Raw genomic sequence first — 22,234 nt, forward strand, 5'->3', positions numbered from 1 at the left:
TCATTTTCTGTGCTGGAGCTGGCAACTTTACTGAGAAGTGTTAAAGCATATGTTGGTGCAGGCCTTTATTTATATGCCTGACAGAATTCAGTTTTTAGACTTCATTCATTTAGCAAAGAGCTGCTTAATTCTCTGCATACAGACGTACCAGTTAGATGAAATAGATCTGTCTTGATCCTTTTAAAGCAGCCTGAGGAGGCCTCCCTAGAAAAGTTGTCTATGGAAATGGTAGGAAGAACAAGCCAAATCACTTGAAGGTGTATTTCAGTAGTGATGCAATGATAAGAAAGATATAACTGTGTAGTTTTTGATTTCTTAATTACGTTTAAGCCATGTAGATATTCCAAAGGAAGCAAAAACTTCACCACTCTATTTTTTTGCTGCACACCCTCACATTTTGAAAGCAGGGTTATAGAATTGTCTGAAACAGTGTTTTCTTCTTGACTCCTCCATGCAACATTAAAAACCAATGATTTAACGTAGTGTTTTTGTTCCCTGTAATGGTATCTGCTTAGTATGGGCTGAGACTGAAGCAGTTCTGGAAAGTGGACAGTTACTCCATGTGGTTTGAGCTTTGATAGAACCATCTACTTGGACCACCTGAATTCAGAGTAATATTATTTACTGTTTGAATGTAATGAGCTGATTTTATGATACTGCCCAAGAAGCCAGTACTGGGTTCCTGCAGACTCTTAATTGCATTCAGGTTCATCCATGTAGACAGAATTCTGCTTGCCCCCCGCCACCCAGAGAGAATTTCTTTGGCACTTGGGATGCACATGTGAAAATTACTTTGGGAGGATGATAATATGGAATGCTGTTGTAATATCTTGCATATGTGCCTGAAACAGTCATGTGTCTCTGTTTAGTTGTACAACTTGACTTGTAGCCTATTAGCTTACAGGTAACTTTGAAAACATACTTGAAAGCAACTTAGCTTTCAGGCTAATGAATTTTGCACTCAGTGTTAGTTCAGTTTGAGCTCTAAATAGTTCAGAAAAAAACACTTTTGTATATTAGTATCATACTTAGGATGTCTTTCATAAGGGGATTTTTTGATTTATTGTCCACATCTCCTGTGTTACAGCAAGGAGCTGCAGCTGCTCTTAAAAATGCATACCTGGTTGAATACCTAGATGGCATGGGGGTATTTTTATATGACAGTTCCTCTGGACACATCTGCATTATATGACAGATTCTGACATTAGAATGCCCTTCTGTTACATGTTTCCTAAAACCAATAAATTAATTAATTTTCCAGTGTGGGAAGTACTGTTGTTTACTCTCTCTTTTCTAGGAGTCAGACTGTTGAGACACAAGCTTCTGGTTTGGTTAAATTTGGGTAAATCGCCACAGATTAGATTGCTAGATCCAGTGTGTCAGTGCTGGTCATCAGCAGTGTAACAAGCAATCTCAATTGTAATGATTATTTCCCCCCCACCCCAACTAAGATTTGGTAACTTGTGATTTTTGTTTTTTGTTTGAAAGTTTTTTGCTGAGGAAGCAGCCTTCTTAAAAATGTTAATTTGACAACGCTTAGGTTCTCAAGGGAACATCAAGAATGACATATAATAAAGCTTCATAGGGCAGTACTGATTTGTAGCTTTTGACTTGCACTGTGAACACAATAAATCTATATAAAAACAAATATTGGCCACTAGTTAAGAGTATGTCTTAGGGTGGAAAGTCTGGTCAAAGCAAGCCTAGTGTATACATTTCCTTATTATGCATTTGAGTTGTGTCATGCTAAGTGTGTTTGTCCAAAGGAAAACAGAACTAACAAAAGCCTCTACCTAGGGCTTTTAAAGCAGCTCTTTTGTTTGAAGGTGGGAGAAGTCTAGGCTTTACTTTCCCTTATAAACAGAGATAATCACTTGAAGGAACTGCATAAAAAGGCTCTATGATCAGTTTTGATTTTGTAGGTGGCTTATATTGTTTTAGTCTTCAAACTAATGTGTGGTTCTACATATGCTCTCACTTCTGGAATTATTGCCTGTGGTTTGGAGGAAGGGTAGAGAATAGTGTTTGTGAATTGAAAAGAGTACTTGTACGCATTCCCGGGACATACATTAGAACAAAATTGGGACATTTTGTTACCTTTTCAGCTTCATGCTTTTGGTGTATTTTTTTAGTGTACCTTAGGGTGAAACAGCCTGTCTTTTTGGCTCTTAATTCCTGCTTCCTCAATTATCATATTCAGCTTTTTTATATGCTGCAGAATTTGTCTTTGAGTAACCTCTATACAAAGTGAATTTTTTTTAAAAAAAAGATTGTTAAAGTTGTCAATATTGCATTAGTCAACATATGTGAATTTAAATCGTCTAGATGAACTGAGACAGTCTGAAGAAAATGACTTACAGATTTTAGCGCTACCTGGATGCTGTCCAAGTTGTGGTATTGGTTGATTTTTGACTGACGAAGTGAGAGCTCATGCAACAAATAAAATAACTTCATTTCAAACTGGAAATCCTTATTCTCATGTGCACAGAAACTGACCAAAGTTCAGGAAGTAAGATGATCTACCATCTTTACTATGAAGTGGTAGAAATTTGTAGTAGCTTTTCATTTTATTGGAAGTGCATGTATAAGTAAGTTTGTATATTCGTGGTTGATCTGCTGATAGTTTAGTTACCAGTGATCTGAAGGACAGTGAATTTTGTCATGCTGCTTGAGACAAGGCTTGGATTTTTAAAAAGGGGTGGATGTTCATAATTTTCAGGTTTTTTCAGTATTCTGAAAATTTGGATAAAATGCTCTGCAGTTTTTTTTGGGGGGGAAGATAAGTGTTGTTGGGCTTTAAATTTTTGGGGGTATGCATATGTGCTGCTAACCATGTGTTCAGCAGCAAATGCATTCTGAAATGTACTGATGTGTTCCATTTGTAACAGTGCTTTCTCACTGTATTTGTATAACTTGTTTCTTTATGCATGGTTTTCTCAATGTATTATAGCAGAGGAAAGTCATGTGTTCAGTTCTAGTTTAACGGTATGCTTGACCTGCAAAAAGTAGTAAGATTTTCTTTCTTGGAGGGTAGGTAGATACTAAAACCTGACATACAGGTTTGCTCAGGAGAATGTTTTCCACGTACTATGTTATTGATAATTGTATTGAACTGAAGGATTTATTGTGTGACTGTTACTCATTCTGTATTTGAGTAGTAGTCCCACTGAAGGGAGCAGCCTGTTTTCTTAAATTGGTAAATTTAAAATAGTTACTCTTCCTAATAGTTAAAACTTTGTAATTGAATAAATAGGCATTGCTGTTAGTGTACTTCTAGTAAGATATGGTATTTGCCATATATAGGTGTCTCTCTTAACTCTGCCAAGTTGGGTGGTAATTAAATTTTCACCTTCTTACGGCTTTAAAATGCCTCAGTGTCATCCAGTTCTTAACAGAAAAGCATCCATGTTGGTTTGCCTATACCAAGTTTCAGGGTGCATTTTAGAGTTTTGTGGAGACTCTGCACTGCTTCTCATCATGTTGTATCTGGTTTATTAATCAGTGGAAGACCTCAGTTATCTGCCCTGCTGTTTTCCTCATGCATCTCTTCTTGCATTTTATGCACCTGTGCTTCTGCTGACTGATCTTACATTTCATTGTCTTGTTCTGAGCTTCTGCTTGGCTCATCAACAGTTTGCTCCTTCAATGGACCTTGTTTGCCAGCTCCTTCTACCAGATTAGTACAAGCATTATTGTTTGTGTTTGTGCACTGAGTATATTAGCAGCATTTAATTAATTTTATAAGGTTTTTTGGAACTGCAGCTTTCACCTGCCTGTTTTGAAGATACTTCTCAGTAAATTACACATTTTTCATCATCTAATTAGTTTTTTTATTTACGAATAAAGAAAAGTTTTGTTATTTTTTAGGAAGTTGTAGCTTAAGTTTTACACCTTACCTAAATGTAACATTTTTCTATGTTACTATTTTCTGACAGTCTCACTTTAATGCTTTATATAGTTACCACAGTAATAAACTGAAGTGATTTGCATTTCATTAGAACGTTTTAATTTTTTTTTTACAGGAGATGTATGAGGTCGCCAAGAAACTTTGCTCCTTTTGTGAAGGTCTTGTACACGATGAACATCTTCAACATCAAGGCTGGGCTGCCATAATGGCCAACTTGGAAGATTGTACATACTCTTACCAAAAGCTGCTTTTCAAGTTTGAAAATGTGTATTCAAGCTATCTGCAGTCCATAGATGATATCAAATTGAAACTTACACAGTAGGTTTGCCATTAAATTCATCCTCATTGTTTAAAGTTACTATATTTTTAAACTTCTTTCATGTGTTATCTCTCTGGTGCTAGTTCTAATTAATCAAGCACATATTTGTTCGTTTGATTATGTGTCAAGGAGAACATTCTTTCTTTTCTATGCTACTCTTTTTTTAACTGACATTTTTCCTTGCATTCATCAGCACACAGAAACCTGAATTGAATTATATGGAAGATATGCTCATTAATAAACTGATGTTTAAGAGCTGGAGTTCTTCCAAATGCATGGTAGAAATAGCTAGATAATAAATTTAGACTTTAATCAACATTTAAAAAATACATATTTGCACTTTCAAATTAACTGCTTTCTAACACACTTGAGGAGATATTAAGAATTATGATCTATGTTGTAAGTATAAAGTTATAACACAAACTTTGGGTGTACATGTATACCTTTGAGGGGAGTGTGTGTGTATGTATATATGTGTGTAATTGCGTCCTACAAACTCTGGATATTACTTCATGGAAAACCTTTGGCATTTTTCTGGTTGTTACAGTATTAGGGTATTTCCATGAGTGCTTTGCCTAATAGAATGTAAGCGGATGCTGAATATTTAAAGAAATAAAGTATATATAAGTTTTACCTTTAAAAGAAAAAAGTTGAACCTCATAGCTTTTATCAAATGTATAGAAACCAATGAAACTGTGCAAAAGTATTTGGCCAGAGGGTACCCTATCTTTGCTAATAAGCATTGGTATCTGTTCAGATTGGAAACATAAGTCCCACTTGTGAGTTTAAAAAAAATAACCCAAAAAGCAAAACTGAACCCACTAACAGGGTATATCTCAGTTTATCAAACTGTCCTTTTTCTCATTGTGTTGAAAACATAAGCTTACTCGTTAAAAGAGTTCATATTCAGCAGTGGGAGAGCGCAAAAATTCTGTTTTCACTGTCCTCCCATGATGCTGATTCTGAACGCTGTATTTTGAAAGGGCAGTCACTAAATTCTCAAATCTGCTTCAGTTCTACAATAAATAGTACTTGATGTTATGGATGGTTTGTATCTAGGTTTTTGTCACATTGGCTTCTAGATACTGATGTTTTTTTCTTCTCACCCTTTTTAAAAAAGCTTGGGTTCTGCTGTTTCTATCATGGCCAAGATACCACTGTTGGAGTGCCTAACGAGACATAGTTACAGAGAGTGTTTAGGACGACTGGATTCTTCAGCTGACCACGGAGGGGCAGAAAGTGAAGAAGCTGAGGATGGGAAATCTGCTGAATTGGTGCTTTACTCTGATATATCTAAAGTGAACAATAAATCAGTGTTAGCCTCATTTTGCAAGTCAGTTGAACATTCAGCGTTGGAAGGCACAGATCCTGAAAACGTAAAAGATGATAAGGAATCTGGTCAAAATGCTACTGGCCAGGACAATGAGACATCAGTAGAATTGAAAGATGGTGATCAGCCTTCCTTCAATGTGTCTTTGTTAGACTGGATAAATGTTCAAGATAGACCTAATGATGTTGAATCGCTGGTCAGAAAATGTTTTGATTCTATGAGCAGGGTAAGTTAATAGTTTCTTAAAATTGAATGTTGCTGTTTATTTTCCAGATGCTGGTGCTTTTGAAGTGACTCAACTCTTTGTAACTCATTTCTCAGATAACTATCTGAACGGAGACCAAAGCAGAGACTGGGGGTGGTTGCAAAGTATTTTAAGAGTTCTTGAGCGTTAAGAATTTGACCTTTAGGAAAATGTATAATTTCACAATGAATGCTTGTTATCTGGCTTGTTTCTCAAATAGCCATTCCTGTTGGAAAGCCTATAGCTTCTTGTAGTTTATAAGCAAAGTGGCTTTGCTTCTATTCTTTCTTTGCCTTTTTCATAGAAATTATGCTTATAATGAAAGTAAAGATTTTTTTTCTGGACTAAAGTTAATGTTCTTTGTATTAAAAATGTTGAAGCCTTTATTAAAACATGGGACAAATTCATGTGGTTAATTATGATAAATTTATATTTTATGTGTATGCTTTCTTCATTAGCTGATACAGATTAACTCAGAAGAGTCAAATATGTCAGTTCATATTTCTGGTGCTGCTAGAATAAAATGTTGCTCACTTTCTTTACTTTCCAAACGATTATTTGAACCAGTGAGCATTATAACTGTTTAAAACCTTTTGTCTGGAAATCATCTTTCACTTTAGCTTATATTTCTTATGTTGTTTAGCCTTGTTTGAGTGTGTATAACTTTATATTGAGTTGTAATAGTATAACTTAGAGCATCAAAGACAACAGAAGTTATCTCTTTTTCTCTGTAGGGTAGGACTAGAAGACTGTCTCAGTTATGTCTAAACCCTGTGTGTTGTAGGGAATGTGTTCAATTCTGTACACTGATTTTTCAACTCTATTAAAAGGAGTTGGAGAATTGGGCGTAATATTAAAGGCTGCTTAAGATTTTGAGCTCTCTAAATTTTAGTAGTACAGGGAAAGTGAAGAGAAAGATTGGGCTTTCAAGTTGTTTTTTTTTCTTTAGCAAAAACAATATTCAATTTCTTGTGTGAAAGACTTCCTGATTGCTGAAATCTGAGACAATCCTCTGTCCTGTTTGAGTAACGCTACAAGGTGCTTTCTACTGGATTAAAGCAAGAGTAACAAAACCCAGTAGTTAAGTTGTGAGAGAATAAATTAACTTTCTACATAATATTAATTGGACACAAATGTAATGTCTTCTAAGAACTCAATATTTGAAGATAGACATTAAAAAGCTGCTTCCGAATAAATTATTGTGATACTAAAGGTAGAAAAATGAAAAAAAAAAAATCACCTTAGTTAAATATTTGTTATACCTTTTTTGATAACTTATAGTCTTACCTGATCTGATGTACATCACATGTTTTAGAGAGGCTATCTTGTAATTGTATGTATTTCTGTCCTTTTCTTATCTAAGACTAGTCAGAAATCCTTTGTTTCAACTATTGTAATTGTTTTGTAACTTAAGGTGATTTTTGTAGGGAAATAATGTAATTGTTCTTGCAAAAATGAAGATTTTTTTTGTTTTCTTGGTATAAGGAGCATTGACCGATAGGGAAAACACATTAGTCAGACTATTGTGGCCACCACCATAACAACTGTAATTGATTCATCTTGATCTGTCATGGTTCACAAAACCCTGAAAGCTTTGAAGTAGTGTGATAGTTCATCAATGTATTTTACTTCAATAGCAATACAGACAAAAGACTGAATTTTTGCCTACCTTTGATTTAGAATTAGTTTGAAAACAGAATTGGCCTGTAACTGTAAAAAAAAAGAAGATACTTAGTATCTTGCAACACAATTATGCTTTTAATATTTACTTGAGATGACACTTTAGCTTAGCAAGCTAGAATAAAATGGTAGTAATATATTTTTTTTAAAGTATTGTTTTTCCTGCATTCTCCCCATGCCCTTTCCTTCTTGGAAATATGAACCATACAAATGGTTTATGATTGCAATTCTTATTTGAAACTCTGAATTCAGGTAAGATTTTTGTGAAAGTATGAAGTATCAGAGTAAGAGCTTTATACCTTTGGTACTGGTAGTCATGGCGGAACTGGTGGGTTGCACAGTGTTGCTAGGTATCTGGTTCTCCTAGCCTCTAGGTGTTTCTACAAAATGATGCTTCTAATTAGAGAAACCTAGGCTGCAGTAAAAACAGTGGGTAAGTAGGAGCTAATCAGATGTTTCTGTTAAGTGCAGTCATAGCCACTTAAATAGAAGGCTAGAAGAGGAAGAGACTTTTGAATATGAGAGCAGTATTACCTACCAGTGAAAGCAGAGCTGAGTGCTACAGCTGCAGTTATGTCAAAAATGGGGTAAAAAGAATGGATGGAGGAAATAAATTACAGGGTGGAATGAGAGGAATAGATGCCCTTTGTAAAAAGAGATAAAACACAACTAGTTTGTGAAGGTAAAAAGAGGAAACCCCACCATATTCTTCATTATTTTATCTGCTAAGAAACTGTTCTGGATGCTGCATTGGAGTAATTTAGGATGCCACAGGGGAATAATCCTGAACAGGATGGCAGTGAAGATGATGCTATAAACAAATCTGGTTTGATTCCAGGAACAATTACTGGTTCCTGAAGATGGACAACTCACTTGAGAAAGACCAAGATTCATAAGATCTTTCATAACGTACTAAAAATTAGCCTTTGCTGTTTTCAGAGAACTTCAAAGTATTTTGACACATCAATAATAATATTATTTATTCTGAAAAGTTCTGGGGTAATTACTAGGTTTTGCTACTTCCCTTTGTGGTCTTTGTTTGGGTGTGTGTTTTTTTGTTTTGCATGTTGAGAATCAAAGAAGTTATTACTATTTGTAGTTGCTCCTTAATTTGTAATGCTTTTTCTCTTCAGATTCCTCCTGTACCCTGGGGAGGGTATTTCCATAATGAAAAAGTGCTGTGTTGGAAAGCTTTTATACAGTTAAATAATAGATTGAAGGGAATATAGTACTTGTATGACTAAAGATTAACACAAATAAAAGTGCCTTCTCTTTTGAGAGTTAATTTGTGTGCTCTCTAAGTGGCATATACCATGCATGTGAGCAAAAGAAGCTAGTGCTGTGACAGCTAATACGACTTCACAGGACGGTGTCCTTTTCACTAGATTGTCATATAATAGATGGCACACCATAACCATTTTGGATAATTTTGGACAATTTTTTTCATATTCAGCTAACACCTAATGACTGTTATAGTGTGTTCCTAACTGATGTATTCCAGTGTTAGACTAAATTCTGTCCTATGTAAGTGGTTGCAATTACCTGTTATTTCTAGAACTAAGGAAATAGACTGATTTATTTCATTGTTCTTCTAATGAAAGCTGAAGAGTCACCCTTAGTATCTGTGGACATTGGTAGACTCTTAATGTTTCAAACACAGTTCTTTTTCTGGATAATGGCCTGTGAAGGAATACAATGAAATAATCTATAAAAATGTATTTATTAGGAAAAACATCAGCAAAAAACATTACAAATACATTATTTTTCTCTGTCTTGTTTTCCAGTTACTTAGAACTAATGTGCTTGTCGAAGGAATCAATTAAAACATTCCTTTAGTGGTAAAAGGCGAATGGGTCTTGCAGCTTTCTCACATCTCCCTCCCTACTGCACCTCCCACTGAGTCACATTCATCACTTGTTTCAACTGTAGCTGTATGGACTGTGTTCTAGGGTAGACACTCCATTAGTTTTAAACTGCCTCTTTTCCCTGCATGCTGTCTTGTCCCCTTAGCTAATGTCCCTTCCCGTTGTGTAAGGATCCTGATTTCTATGATAGTCTGGTTGGAATACTTCAAAGAAATTTGAGCTGTGGTATAAAATCCACAAACCCGGTAATTCAGAATTCTGGAGGAGGTGACAGAGGTAGGCACATGTTAGACTCAAAAAAAAAAAAAAAAAAAAAAAAAAGAAAAAAAAAAAAGAAAAAAAAGAAAAATATTAAGGTTATAAAAACTCATTTACTTAGCTTGCATTGCCTTTTACTATGTCAACTGCTAATAAAAAAAAATATTTTTCTTTTCAGCTTGATCCAAGGATCATCCAGCCCTTTCTGGCAGAATGTCGCCAAACTATCGCCAAACTAGATAATCAGAACATGAAGGCTATTAAAGGCCTTGAGGATAGGCTCTATGCATTGGACCAGATGATTGCAAGCTGCAGCAGGCTGGTGAACGAACAAAAAGAACTTGCTCAGGTAATACACATTTGTGTGTGCAACATTGGAATATGGTAGATTTTTGATAGGTGTATGCTGTTAAAGATTACAATGAAACAATTGCATGTCTTAATGCAGGATAATTTTCAGTGTATCACACTGGAGTTGCTATATTAATAATAATATTATTAATATAGCTATATTAACAAAAATGCTATATTAATAATAAAAAGATGCTATATTAATAATAATTTTACATTTAAATATTGGTAGTTTTTACATCAGTCATTTTCACCTCATAACTCCAACTACCACATTAATTTAAATACTTTTTTAAGCCATCAAGTTATTTGAAAATGCAACAGTGGGTGATGGACAACACCAGAAATTAAATATAGAGCTTCATTTATGTCACTTGATCTGTATTGGAGAAAAAGTCACCACAAAATAAAAAAGTCAGTCTTAAAATGTCCTAGACTTAATACACTAGGAACATGCAGAGCTGTTGTTCACTACATATTAAGTTGTCTTTATTTTTATAGCTAAACTATTTCTGTCAACAGTCTCTTGGTTATAATTTGGAAAAATATATTTAACTCTCATTCTGCCAATCAGCGTTTTCATAAAAGCACCAGTGTAACCTTACCAGCTTCTGAGATACATCAGTACATGATATTGTTTCTGGAATGGGATACATCTAGTCTATTTTCTTTTTAGAAATCGGATTTCTTCTGGCTGAATGAGAATCACTTAGAATATGAAGTATTTTCAAATTTTTAAGGTGTTTCTTGTGTTAATGTATCATGTTGAATCTAGTGAATACAAACAGGTTGTGCCGTATTAGTGTAACATTTTGCACATTAATGTAGAAAGCTACTAAAAATAGGATCTGATGAAGATGTCTGACAGCTGTAAATTTTGTAGATTTTTAAAGCTTATCTGAAAAATGATGTTTTTAACAAGTACTCTTAGTTTTAAGGAGAAGAAAACATCTGGCTTAAATATTAACTTAGTATCTATCCATACATATCTTCGTCAGATTTGTCTAAATTGCACCTGATTTACAGCTATGTTTAAGAGCAGACAACTTTTTGCTAATAGACAATCAACGACAGCCTGTAGTTTGCAATTGCTCGTATGCCGGAGACCAGGATGCTGAATTGATTCATCTTTGCTAGTTCATCCAGTCTCTCATAAAATGGAAAAAACCCCCTCAATGGGAAAGGAAAACGATGCATGGAATAGGCATTGTGGTCAGGTGGCGTATTCTGAACACTTTGTCACACCAACTAATTCATTAGTTTGTTCTTAATATGTTGTCATCTTCTGACCTTTGACTAGATCTAGAGTCAAACAAACAGAACCAGGTGATTGGTGAGCTACTCCACTGTCCTTTTATCCTTTCTCTTGGTAATGTTACTTAGCTCATGTGCCACTCCACGGAGTTAGTTTTTCTGAGAGGACATGTTTATTTTCTGAGCTGAAAAAGGGAGCTGTGACCCTGCTGCATTATATACTTCAGTAGTTAGAAAAATTGGGGACCTTCAGGTTTGAGTTATAGAGGGCTTTTGTTACCCTTATGGTCTAGAAATAGAAAAACAGCTAGAAAATCAGAACTTCAGCTGGAGATACGGAATAAGAGCTAAGTAGGTTAAATTTAATTTTGAAGGGAAATACTGAGTCCTTGGGGACTTGTCACTTAGTATAGGATCGGGGAAGAGGTAATGTGTTTAATGGTTGATCACCATCTTGTAGTGAGGTGAGAAAGCAGTGTGCGTGCAATAGATAGACAGTGTAATTTGCAGTAATAAAATTTTATTAAAGACTATTCTAAATGTAAAATATATAGCTCTTTTTTAATGACATTTTACAGTACCATATCAAAGCTTCTTTATTAAACAGTTTCTGTGAAGAGCTTCAGTTAACTTTATATCCTAAGATTGTCCTTTAATGCCTTGTTTGCAACTGAAGGTATGGTAAAATCTGTATGTGTTAATTATCTGATACTCAGATTTTCACCATTACGTCAGAGCTGGGACTGTGAAGAAAGGCAAGAGTTTGTTATTGCTCCTTACACATTAGTATATTATTAGTTAGGAGTAAGTGAATAATATTGCCCCCTTATCTTGGGATGGCTAGAGCCCCCTTTTGAGGAGGAGGGAACTGGGGTGACAGTGGTGTAGGACCCAAGCTTCCTGCTGCATCTTCTGGCTGTGCTGCATAAAGGTGGGTGCTACCAGTACTTCTAGCAGCATTGTTTAAAAGTGGAGCCTGTCTTCAGGTAATTCCAATGAATAAGTTTAGAATTAAGTTTGTGCTAAATATCAGTCTTGCAGTGTTTATATTGTAGGACAGTGCTAAATCCAAGGGAATTTAGCATGATGGAAAAGCTGCTCTTCCATTCTGGTACTTGGTTCCCCAGTGCTGTGAGTGGTGACTTTAGCTATGTTTTCCCTCTTCATGGGGATGAAGAGCCTACCTCAAGTTTACCAATCCCACTTTTGAGTGAGGTGCCTGAAAGTCAGCTGGAAAGATACTTTGTCACCTCATTTTAAATGCTACTGTAAATTTATGGTTTGTACCTTTTTGAAGACTTGTCAGACTTGAACTTTCAAATCTTCATCTTTGCCTTTTTTTATAAATTGTCTGTTCCGTTACTTATGATGGTCGTGGTTTCAGCTGGGATAATTTTCTTAGTAGCTAGTACAGGGCTATGTTTTAGCTTTGCTGTGAGAACATGTTGATAGGACACTGATGTTTTTACTTGTTGCTGGGTGAAGTTTATACTAAATCAAGGACTTTTCTGTTTCCTGGGACTGGCCAGTGAGAGGGCTGGGGAGGCATGGGAAACTGGGAGGGAACACAGCCAGGACAGGTGACCTGAACTAGCCAAAGGGGGATATTCCATACCATATGACATCATGCTGTGTATATAAACTGGGGGAAGAAGAAAGAAGGTGGGGGAACATCCAACATTATGGAGTTTGTCTTCCCCACTAACCGTTATGCGTGATGGAGCCTGTCTTCCTTGGGGATGGCTGAACACCTGCCTGCCCATGGGAAGTGGTGGATGAATTCCTTGTTTTGCTTTGCGTACATGTGTGGCTTTTGCTTTTTGCTATTAAATTGTTCTTATCTCAGCCCTTGAGTTTTACATTCCTTCCAGTTCTCTTCTCCATCCCTCTGGGTGAGGGGGAGGTGAGCAGCCACGTGCTTGGTTACTGGCCGGGGTTAAACCACGACAATGATACAGGCGGTTTTAAGAACAGTCAGTTAGAATATGATGGTCTTAGGGTTTTTTGTTCTTTTTGAACTTCAGTTAATTAAATGCTTGTGGCTAAACAAGTGATTAAGTGTACTATCGTGTGCTTTTATTCCTTAATTTATGTATGTGAGTCTTAGGAATTATTTTCGTACCAGTTTTAGCAGTAGTTTGGATACTGTTTGGGAAAAATTAGATGGCTGCAAGATATTAGAGTTAGTATGATGTTACTCCTTTGGATGATAGTCTGCATAGAAATCTAAGAAGAATGATGAAGTTCAAGGGTTTATTTATATTTTAAAAATGAGGACTTGTGTATTTTTAAAAGTGCTCACAATTGGTATAGTAACTGATAATATTCAGTTTTGTCTGGAGGAAAAAACCCAAACTAATACAGTTTTTCTTTACATCACATCAGCAGTGAACTGTTTCTATTCGTAAGAAATAGTGGAGGTGTTTGTCCTGGTTTTGGCTGGGGTAGAGGTGATTTTCTTCCTAGCAGCTAGTAACAGTGTTGTGTTTTGGTATGAGAATAATGTTGATAATGCACAGGTGTTTTAGTTGTTATGAAGTGGTATTTACTCAAAATCAAGGACTTCAGTTTCCCATGCTCTGCTAGTGACCAGGTGCATGAGAAGTGGAAGGGAGCAGAGTCGGGACAGCTGACCCAAACTAGCTGAAGAGATATTCCATACCAAAGGATGTCCTGCTCAGTGTATCAACTTGGGGGAGTTGGCTGGGATGGGCTGATTGCTGCTTGGGGACTGGCTGGGCATCATAAGTGGGTGGTGAGCGAGTTTGTGCATCACTTTTTTTCCTTGAGTTGTATTTCTCTCTTTTTGTTACCACCTTTTTCATTACTATTATTATTGTTTTATTTCAACTACTAAACTGTTCTATCACAACCCACAGATTTTACCTTTTTTCCAATTTTCTTGCCCATCCCACTGGGGAGATTAGGGAGTGAGCAAGTGGCTGCATGGTACTTCATTTGCTGGCTTGGATTAAACCACAACAGTACTTCATAGAACAAGGATAAGGAACATCTTGGTGGTAATCCCAGTGGCAGTATTTCTGCTGGAAATTGTAGGCTTATTTTCTCCAGGCCTGAAAAAGCTAATGTTCTATCCAGAATTTGAGTTGACTTTCTACTCCAACCTTAGTTTCATTATTAATATTCAAACCAAACTTAAACCCACAGAACAAAGCAATCTGGTGCTAGGCAGCCTTCTTCCTTAGTTTGCTTTTTCCTGGACCTGCCTTAAGAGTGCTTTTGTTTCCAGTCAGCCTTTTTAATTAACTGACTATTAAACAGCCCTTTATATGAAAAATTTCATCTTGAGTTATGTAGTTGAATAGTTGATCTCCAGCCCCTAATGTTTAATAGAGAAATCTGTTTTGTTAAATTAAAAATCAGTTTTCTCTGTGGAAGCTGTAACATGAGCATACAGAACTGTGGTCAGTAGGTGGCATTATGTAATAAGAGTACACCTCTAGAAAACTTGGAGCCTCTCTAATCTTTCAGTGTGATTCTGCCCAATAGCTTATTGCTCCAGCATATTCTTATTTGATTTTATTTTTTTTAATTTCCCTGTTTAGCAGTATAGCTTTTCAAAACATTTTGTTAATCCAAATGCATTTGCATCAGTTAGGTACAGAGGAGTGTTACCCTTTCATAACTCTGTTGAACTAAAAAAAAAACCCAAACACCTGGTTGGCAAGTGACCTTGATTCTGGGCTTGTTGGGAAAGAGCTTTGTCACTATTGTATTCTGTACTTTTATTTTCCTACTTTTTTGTTATGTTGAAGAAAACATTAGATTTATAGGCTTATAGTGATTCAGGGTCTTTTCAGTTGCTTATTACATCACTGACTGCTTTCCCTGTTGGTTGTTAGAACTTCAATCTAAAACGTTTTTAAAAACTCTTTGTTGTTGCTTTGATTTGGAAATAGTCATTGGGAAAAATCCATAAAAGCATTATCATACCTGTTTTCCGGGACCCTTCTTAGTTTAACTATGATGCTTAGGCCATGAATTCTGTCATCTGATAAGGACCAGAAAGGCAAGAACTTGTGAGAACAGATGGTTATTTGGATATTGGACTTTCCCACACTTTATTGGTGTTAATCCTCACTTTGTTTTTCTGTGGTTTACTGCAGTTTTTCTTAACTGGCGTTTTTCCTAGTATGTTGAGATTTTGTCTCTGATTTGCATACTATCTTAAAGATGGGTCCACAGATACAGAAATAGCAAAAGATACTCAAATTTTATGAATAGCCTTTTGGAACTGAGAGTTAAGCTGGAATGGATTTTTTAGCTCACTGCATCCAGTTCTGTGTAATGTTAGACTCTATGCCATGTGATTCATATAAAAAGCTTATTGATCTGCTGTTTAAAAGCAATTATTTTCTTGACTTGTCTATTTCTGTTGCAAATTTGTGTGGAATCTCATTGTCCTAATGTTTATAAGAATCTCTTAATCTCTGATCTGAAAGTATTCTTGGCTTGTTCAAATCTATATGCTGTCATGTCTGTACAGCCTTTAATTGTGGTGCTTGGCAATTCCCTAATGACTATCGCAGCGTATTTCTTCCATGTCTTTGTTTTCCTTGACTAAACAGCCCAAGTTCTTTTGATGGGGCTGTCCTTTTCTTCGTCTTAATAGCATTCTTCTTGCCTTTTCTGGTTTCCATTGACTTGGTTCAGATAATATATACAGTTAAAATGTTTGCAGCTCGCTTGGTTTTGCAGAGTTTTGCATTACCTGAGTTGCTCTTGAGTTCAGTAAATGGTTAACTTCAGTATTCTTTTCCATCTTCAGTGTGCATCTTCCTGGTTCTCTTTTCATTACATTTAATATGCTTGTTTGATACTTTGATTTCTGTGCTGTTCTCAGTGGGATATAAATATGTATTGCAGGCTTTGCAGATGTGTTTTATAGCATCTTATGACAAGATTGCTTTACATTAAACATCAAATCAGTAATGACTGGTTTCAGTTTTCAGCAGTTTTGTATAATTATCTGTGGTTTGGTGTTCTCATCAACTTCAGCTTCAGAAAAAAACACCTAAAACTATTGTCTGGTTTTGAACTCTTTAGTAAGAAAACAAGGGCTTAATAAGCAAGTTTGTAGAACTACAGTGACCACTGATGTTCAAGCAGCGTTTGAGACATGGTATGAATGTGGACAAAATCAGAGCTAAAATTGGTGGTGTTGCATTGTATTTTCTTGCCTAAAGAACCACATCCAGCAGTATTCGGTCTCATCTGTTGAATGTGATGGAGATGATGGCCTGGCCCAGTAGTTATGCCAGCAGCCCCCTGTCTTCCCTGTCTCTTCTGTCTCTGTGTACATATGTTACTTCCTATAATCAGCCATCTAGGACGTGTTTATCTAAGGCAGTTAATTTTCCCTGTTTTGCCCCCTGCCCTTTTAGGGGTTGTCTGTTGCAATCTACAACAGGTAGTTTTTAGCTGTGCCCAACTTCTGCATGCAAATAAGATGTCTAGATGTCTAGCTCCAGTCTTGGCTCTCATTAATTTGTTTCATGTATAAATTTCTTCATGCAAAAAAGTATATTCTTTAGCCCACAGTAGTACTGAATATGCTCTAAGTTGATGTTAAGTCTAGATATGCTAGAGGTTAACAAGCTGGTTGTTTGCGGAAATTAAAATGATGGCTGAATCCCCTCCATTCCAGTAGTTACTTTTCTACTGCATTAAGGCTTGCGATCTTTTACTGGCATTGCTTTTTTGTGTAAAGTTCTTATAGGGTTGTGTTGGTAACTGTATCGGAGGGAAATAACAAGATTTATTTGGACTACATTATAGAATGAACAGAAGGCAACTTTGAAACTTCTTTATGTAGCATTCTGTTGTACTCCTCAATGGCTACAGTAAGTTTAAGATGCTTGCATTCTTACAGAGAAGATAATCACTTTCATGCTTGTCACAAAGCTTGCATATAACAAAAGTGTCTCTTTTCCTCTAGGGATTTTTGGCTAATCAGAAGAGAGCTGAGAACTTGAAAGATCCTTCTGTGCTGCCTGATTTGTGTTTGAGTCATGCAAATCAGCTGATGATTATGTTAACTAATCACAGAAAACTGTTAGATATTAAACAGAAATGTACCACTGCCAAACAGGAGCTTGCAAATAATCTACAAGTCAGGCTGAAGTAAGTTACAACTTTTCAACTTTATATTGCTTCTACTTGCATCAAGACTTTAAAGAATGTGTCTCAAGAAAACCTTTGGTAAAGCATAGAGTTTTTCTTAATGGAGAGAAGTGAAAGTTGGATTACTTCAGTTTTTATATGAAGTTATTTGTAAGTGTGAAACAAGATATTATTTTGAGAGAGTATTCTTAGAGGTTTAAGTGGTCTTCATATCAATAAAGCAATATCTAAGAACCTACAATCACATTTCCTCTCATCAACCTCAGAAGCAATCAGTAGCATATTTAAGATTTGTGTGGTAATCATTGATGTTCTCAAAGGATTATAGTAAGCGTAAGTGAAATGCTCTTCAGTAGCTTGTGATCACATCGAAGCAGAAAAGCGTGCCAGTAGTTTGGTTTACTTGTAATTCATGAAAAATAATTATATCTAGTCACAGCCAGTAAAAATGGCAATTTTTCCTGTAAGCATTGTTACTAGATGACATAGAAGGCAGTAAGTAGCCTGTATTTCTCATTGTGAAATAGTTTCTCACACTACTGCACTTAATTAAGCTTTAGATAATTTGTCATGTCAGACACATAAGAAAAGGTTACAGACTTTAGAATTTTTGGAAGGAAAAAAAAATATGCTAGCAGCTACCAATTAGGCAGTGTTGTGATCCTGTTAGACTTGCATGTTGGATATCCATCAAGTAGACGTTTTCTTCTTGAAGAGATTGGAGCTCATGTAGATGAGGCAGGTGCAAGCTACAGGAAGGAGTAAAGCACAATCAGTAGTGAACTCTCAGCAACGATCTTGTTAATGTTTGTAAAATAAACTACTGCTAAGTAAAATGAAAAGTGAATTTGTCTTTGTTGCCTATGCACATGCATTTAGTCCAGTGAAAAGGTGACATTTTGTGTAACTTCACTGTAGCAGGTATTTAAGGGTAGCACGTAGAACATAGGCTGCCATAAATACGACTTTCATTTCTTATATTTTCAAGTATAGTATTTATGTATTTGTGTAATATACGCTTAATTCATGAGTTATTAGAGGAAAAGACTTTCATCCCTTTTTAAGGAATGTTGAGGTGTGGAGAGTGAATGCATACAGGATAGGTCTCAAAAGAAGAATAAAGCATAGATGTAAAAACCGCCAAAACCAAAACAACAAGCCCCCAAAATCAAAACCTAACAAAAAAAACCAAAACAACACCCAACCTAAAACCAAACCAGCCTCCAGTTTCACCAATCCTGCTACCCCCCTGAAAAAAAAAAAACCCAAACCAAAACCATACAAAAAACCCCATTGTATTTTGGGTCAAACTAAAGGGGATTCTAGCTTGTCTTCAGTAGCAGTAGCAAATGACCTTAACGGGAATCTAATAATGAGGAAAACAAACTTAACTATATGTAGACATTCTTAGAGAAAAATATTAGCTGATGTAGAAGCAGCTCTTCAGTTTTTAATTGCTAGTGGAGGTTTTTCTCATAAACTAGTCAGACTTCTCTTTTAATCCACAAACCCCTGTTTTTTGCAAGTTCTGCAATTTAACAATATGTTCTGTGGAAAATATACATGTTTTGAACTGGCCACTTGCTGGCTTCACATAATACCCTCTTTTTATTTTTTACTACTCATTACTATAAGGAAGTCAACACTGCATATCTTGTAGTTTTTCTGTTAATGTTATGTTCCTAGTTGCTTAATATTGACTTATTTGTTGTTTCACTTATACTTCAATTCTGTTGTTATGGGGTATGCCTCCACTTTATGCCTTCTCGGGTGGTAAAGTGCTCCTGATGTTTCCCCTCAAACACACCAGTTGATCACCTCTGCAGTTAGTTACCTGATGGCTGTGCTTGAAGTTAATGTATTGATTGTTTAAATAAGATAACTGAAGGTGTGGTTACAAGGTGTGAGAATCTGTATGTTACAGGGACTGTTATTTGTAGCAAGTGAGTAGATGGTGTGAACTTCCCAAACAAGCGTTTTGATCTTATTTCTTTGACAGTATTCTTACCCTTAATATTTCTTGCTAATGCTTTTCAATAACTATTCTTAAGATTTATGAACAAAAAGTAGTTTTTCCTCTGGATGTACCAGCTTTTTTTAATTTTTCTGGAGAAAGTTACGTTATCATTCCCCCTAAGGTTATGTATGCCAAGAGCATTATTTGTCAAAAATAATACCTTAACTGAAATGGTGGTAAGTGTTCATTTTTTGAGCACTGCTGTGGAAATCTTACTGTGAGAAATTAACAGGGAACTGCAAGGTGACTACAGATTTCTAAATTACTTAGTACTTCCAGATAGCCTGTTGGTTTTCCATGTAAATTGATGTAATTGTTCAGTGTATCCAGACATGCTGTTCATATTAATGAAATTTAAATGCAAGAAAGATGACTAAGTTATCTTCTAAAGTGTAACCTGCTTTTGTAGGTGGTGTTGTTTTGTAATGCTTCATGCTGACCAAGATGGAGAGAAACTACAAGCATTGCTTCGTCTTGTGACAGAGCTCCTAGAAAGGGTCAAGGTTGTAGAGGCTCTCAGTACTGTTCCTCAAATGTACTGTCTAGCTGTTGTTGAGGTTGTGAGGAGAAAAATGTTCATAAAACACTACAGGGAGGTAAGTAAGTAGAACTTTGAGACCAAATCTTAGTGTCAATGTATAACTTAACAAATAACTATGTACTTTTCCTTCCACAGTGGGCAGGTGCTTTAATAAAAGATGGGAAACACCTATATGAAGCTGAAAAGGCAAAAAGGGAATCTTTTGGTAAACTGTTCAGTAAGTACTTTGTCTTCTGTGAAATCAGAAGTGCGGTTAAGTTTGACTTTTGTCTTTGCAGTTAAAATACTTCCATTATGTTGTAACTTAAATACCTGTATAATTTTTTTTACTTAAATAGTAAATGTATGCAGTGTGCCAGATGGTCCTACTATGAATAAAATATGTATCTATTAATTTTTCTATTAATCAAAATATTGAACTCTTTCATATAAATTATCCAAAATAATGTGAAAGTTCTAGTTAGTTTAATGTTTCTAAAAGGTAGGATTTCTAATTATTACATTTGAATGCAGTTTCTGGTTGAAAGTGCTCCATAAGCTTTACTTTTAAATAACACTTTAAAAACCATTACTGAATATTTTGGTATTGCTACAACCTCCTCTCTGCTACTTAAGAAAAAAACGAAGAATGAAGACCCATGTCTAAAGACCTTGAGCAGAAGTTTTTTAAAAAAAAAGCCAACAAAACAAAAAACTGACTTATATTTTTTCTGCGAAGTCTGCAGCTTATGTTCTGAATGAACTGCTAAAATAAGAAAACTGAACAGAAGATTATCAAAATTGTGGAAAGGAAATTAGCAAGATTAGAATGAAAATTTGAAAAAGGAGTTGAGGCTTTTGCAGGGGTGAACATTAAGCAAAAAGAGGCTTCAGCGAAATGAGAAGTTCCGTTTGGATGGTGGCTTTTGCATGAAGTTCTGTGGTCACTTGCAACTTTATGTTGTCACCAAATGGCATAGTGATGCTTTCAAATTTAGTTTAGCTATTAAACTGCAGTAGCTTGTTTTCTCTTGAGGCATTGTTTGTATATTGCACTTCTGTGTTGTTGTTTTTTTTAATAACCACTTTTTCTTTGCCCAGGGAAGTCTTTTCTAAGGAATCGTTTGTTTAGAGGACTTGACTCCTGGCCTCCATCCTTTTGTGTATGTAGTCAGTATATTTTTGGGGTTTATTTCATTTTTATAAATAGTACTTTAATAAATTAAAAGCCTAAGCTTAATTCATTCAAGCTATGTGCCTGCGACATTGCTCTGACACATGAAGCTGGGAGCTAGTGCTCTCTGCTATTTCAAGTTACCTATATTGACATTGGTTCATAACTTGCAGTGTAGTGGGAGATTTGATACTTGATGTTCCTTTTTAACAAAGAGTCTGTGGTACTGAACCAAAAATTGCTATTAATGATCAGAAAAAAGCCAGGAGGGATAATTTGATCATCTAATCCTCTCTTCTGAATAATAGAGCCGTGAAATTAATTGGACAGTAAAAGCAAGTAAAAGGTTTTTGTGTTTTTTTTCTGTAATCACTGGATGAGTAGAAAAGCATTTTTGTCTCTTTATTGGCTGATGACATGAAGGGCTGAAAAAGTATAGCTGTAGTCAAGCATTGCCTGTAAACTTTGGTTTCATACAGCTTGGTTAATTCAAGTAAAATACTCTCGCTGCTTCTAATGTTGCCACATCACTTTGCCTCGTTTAACCTTTCCAGCTTCTAATTTTCAGCTTTTTTCAAAAGGATACTTGGAAAATAAGAATGCTACTCCTGTCAGTGTTTTGCATATTGAATAACTGAATTACTTGACTGTGTGTTTAGCAGCACAATAAATGAAGCTTCAGTGCCGTCTCTTACCCTTTAACTTTTTAAAGACTTCCTTAATGTTTATGAAGCTTGGTAATAGGGCGGGAGTTGGACTAAATGATTGTCGTAGGTCCCTTGCAACCTAAATGCTCTATGCTGCTACTGTCCGAGGCATTATGGATAACACTAGTGACTACAAATGTGTATTTAATTTAATTTTTTTAGTGGGATAGGGCCAGACATGGTTTCTTTAAAAAAAGTATGAACTTTTTTTTTTGAGAGAAATGAGTTTAACACTTACTTTTGTGTTACTAATTAAGCTTCCTTAGTTATCTCGATATTATTTGCCTTGTCAATGTGTAAATTAGTATCTTCTTAATACAGACACGAAAACCTCGCAGATTTGACAGTGAGCTTCCAGATATCTCATTAAGTGACTTGCAGTTTTTGCAGTCTTTTTGTCCTTCAGAAGTACAGCCATTACTCAGGTAAAGCACCTTTTTAAACTTTGTATGTTATGGCAGTAG

At 35.7% G+C, this 22,234-nt stretch overlaps 1 protein-coding gene across 4 annotated transcripts in view; it reads left to right on the forward strand.

The window, feature by feature from the left end:
• Positions 1-22,234, forward strand: part of RB1CC1 (RB1 inducible coiled-coil 1) — a 76,707-nt gene that overhangs the window by 23,191 nt on the left and 31,282 nt on the right. For all 4 annotated transcript variants that reach the window (XM_055704414.1, XM_055704417.1, XM_055704416.1 and 1 more), the window contains 8 exons: positions 4,023-4,225; positions 5,347-5,782; positions 9,782-9,952; positions 17,168-17,352; positions 19,779-19,965; positions 20,046-20,127; positions 20,991-21,052; positions 22,092-22,195. In XM_055704414.1, coding sequence (XP_055560389.1) covers positions 4,023-4,225; positions 5,347-5,782; positions 9,782-9,952; positions 17,168-17,352; positions 19,779-19,965; positions 20,046-20,127; positions 20,991-21,052; positions 22,092-22,195 — 1,430 coding nt within the window. The remainder of the gene's footprint in view (positions 1-4,022; positions 4,226-5,346; positions 5,783-9,781; positions 9,953-17,167; positions 17,353-19,778; positions 19,966-20,045; positions 20,128-20,990; positions 21,053-22,091; positions 22,196-22,234) is intronic.

The sequence above is a fragment of the Falco cherrug genome, chromosome 3 (assembly GCF_023634085.1).
Source record: "Falco cherrug isolate bFalChe1 chromosome 3, bFalChe1.pri, whole genome shotgun sequence".
NCBI lineage: Eukaryota > Metazoa > Chordata > Aves > Falconiformes > Falconidae > Falco > Falco cherrug.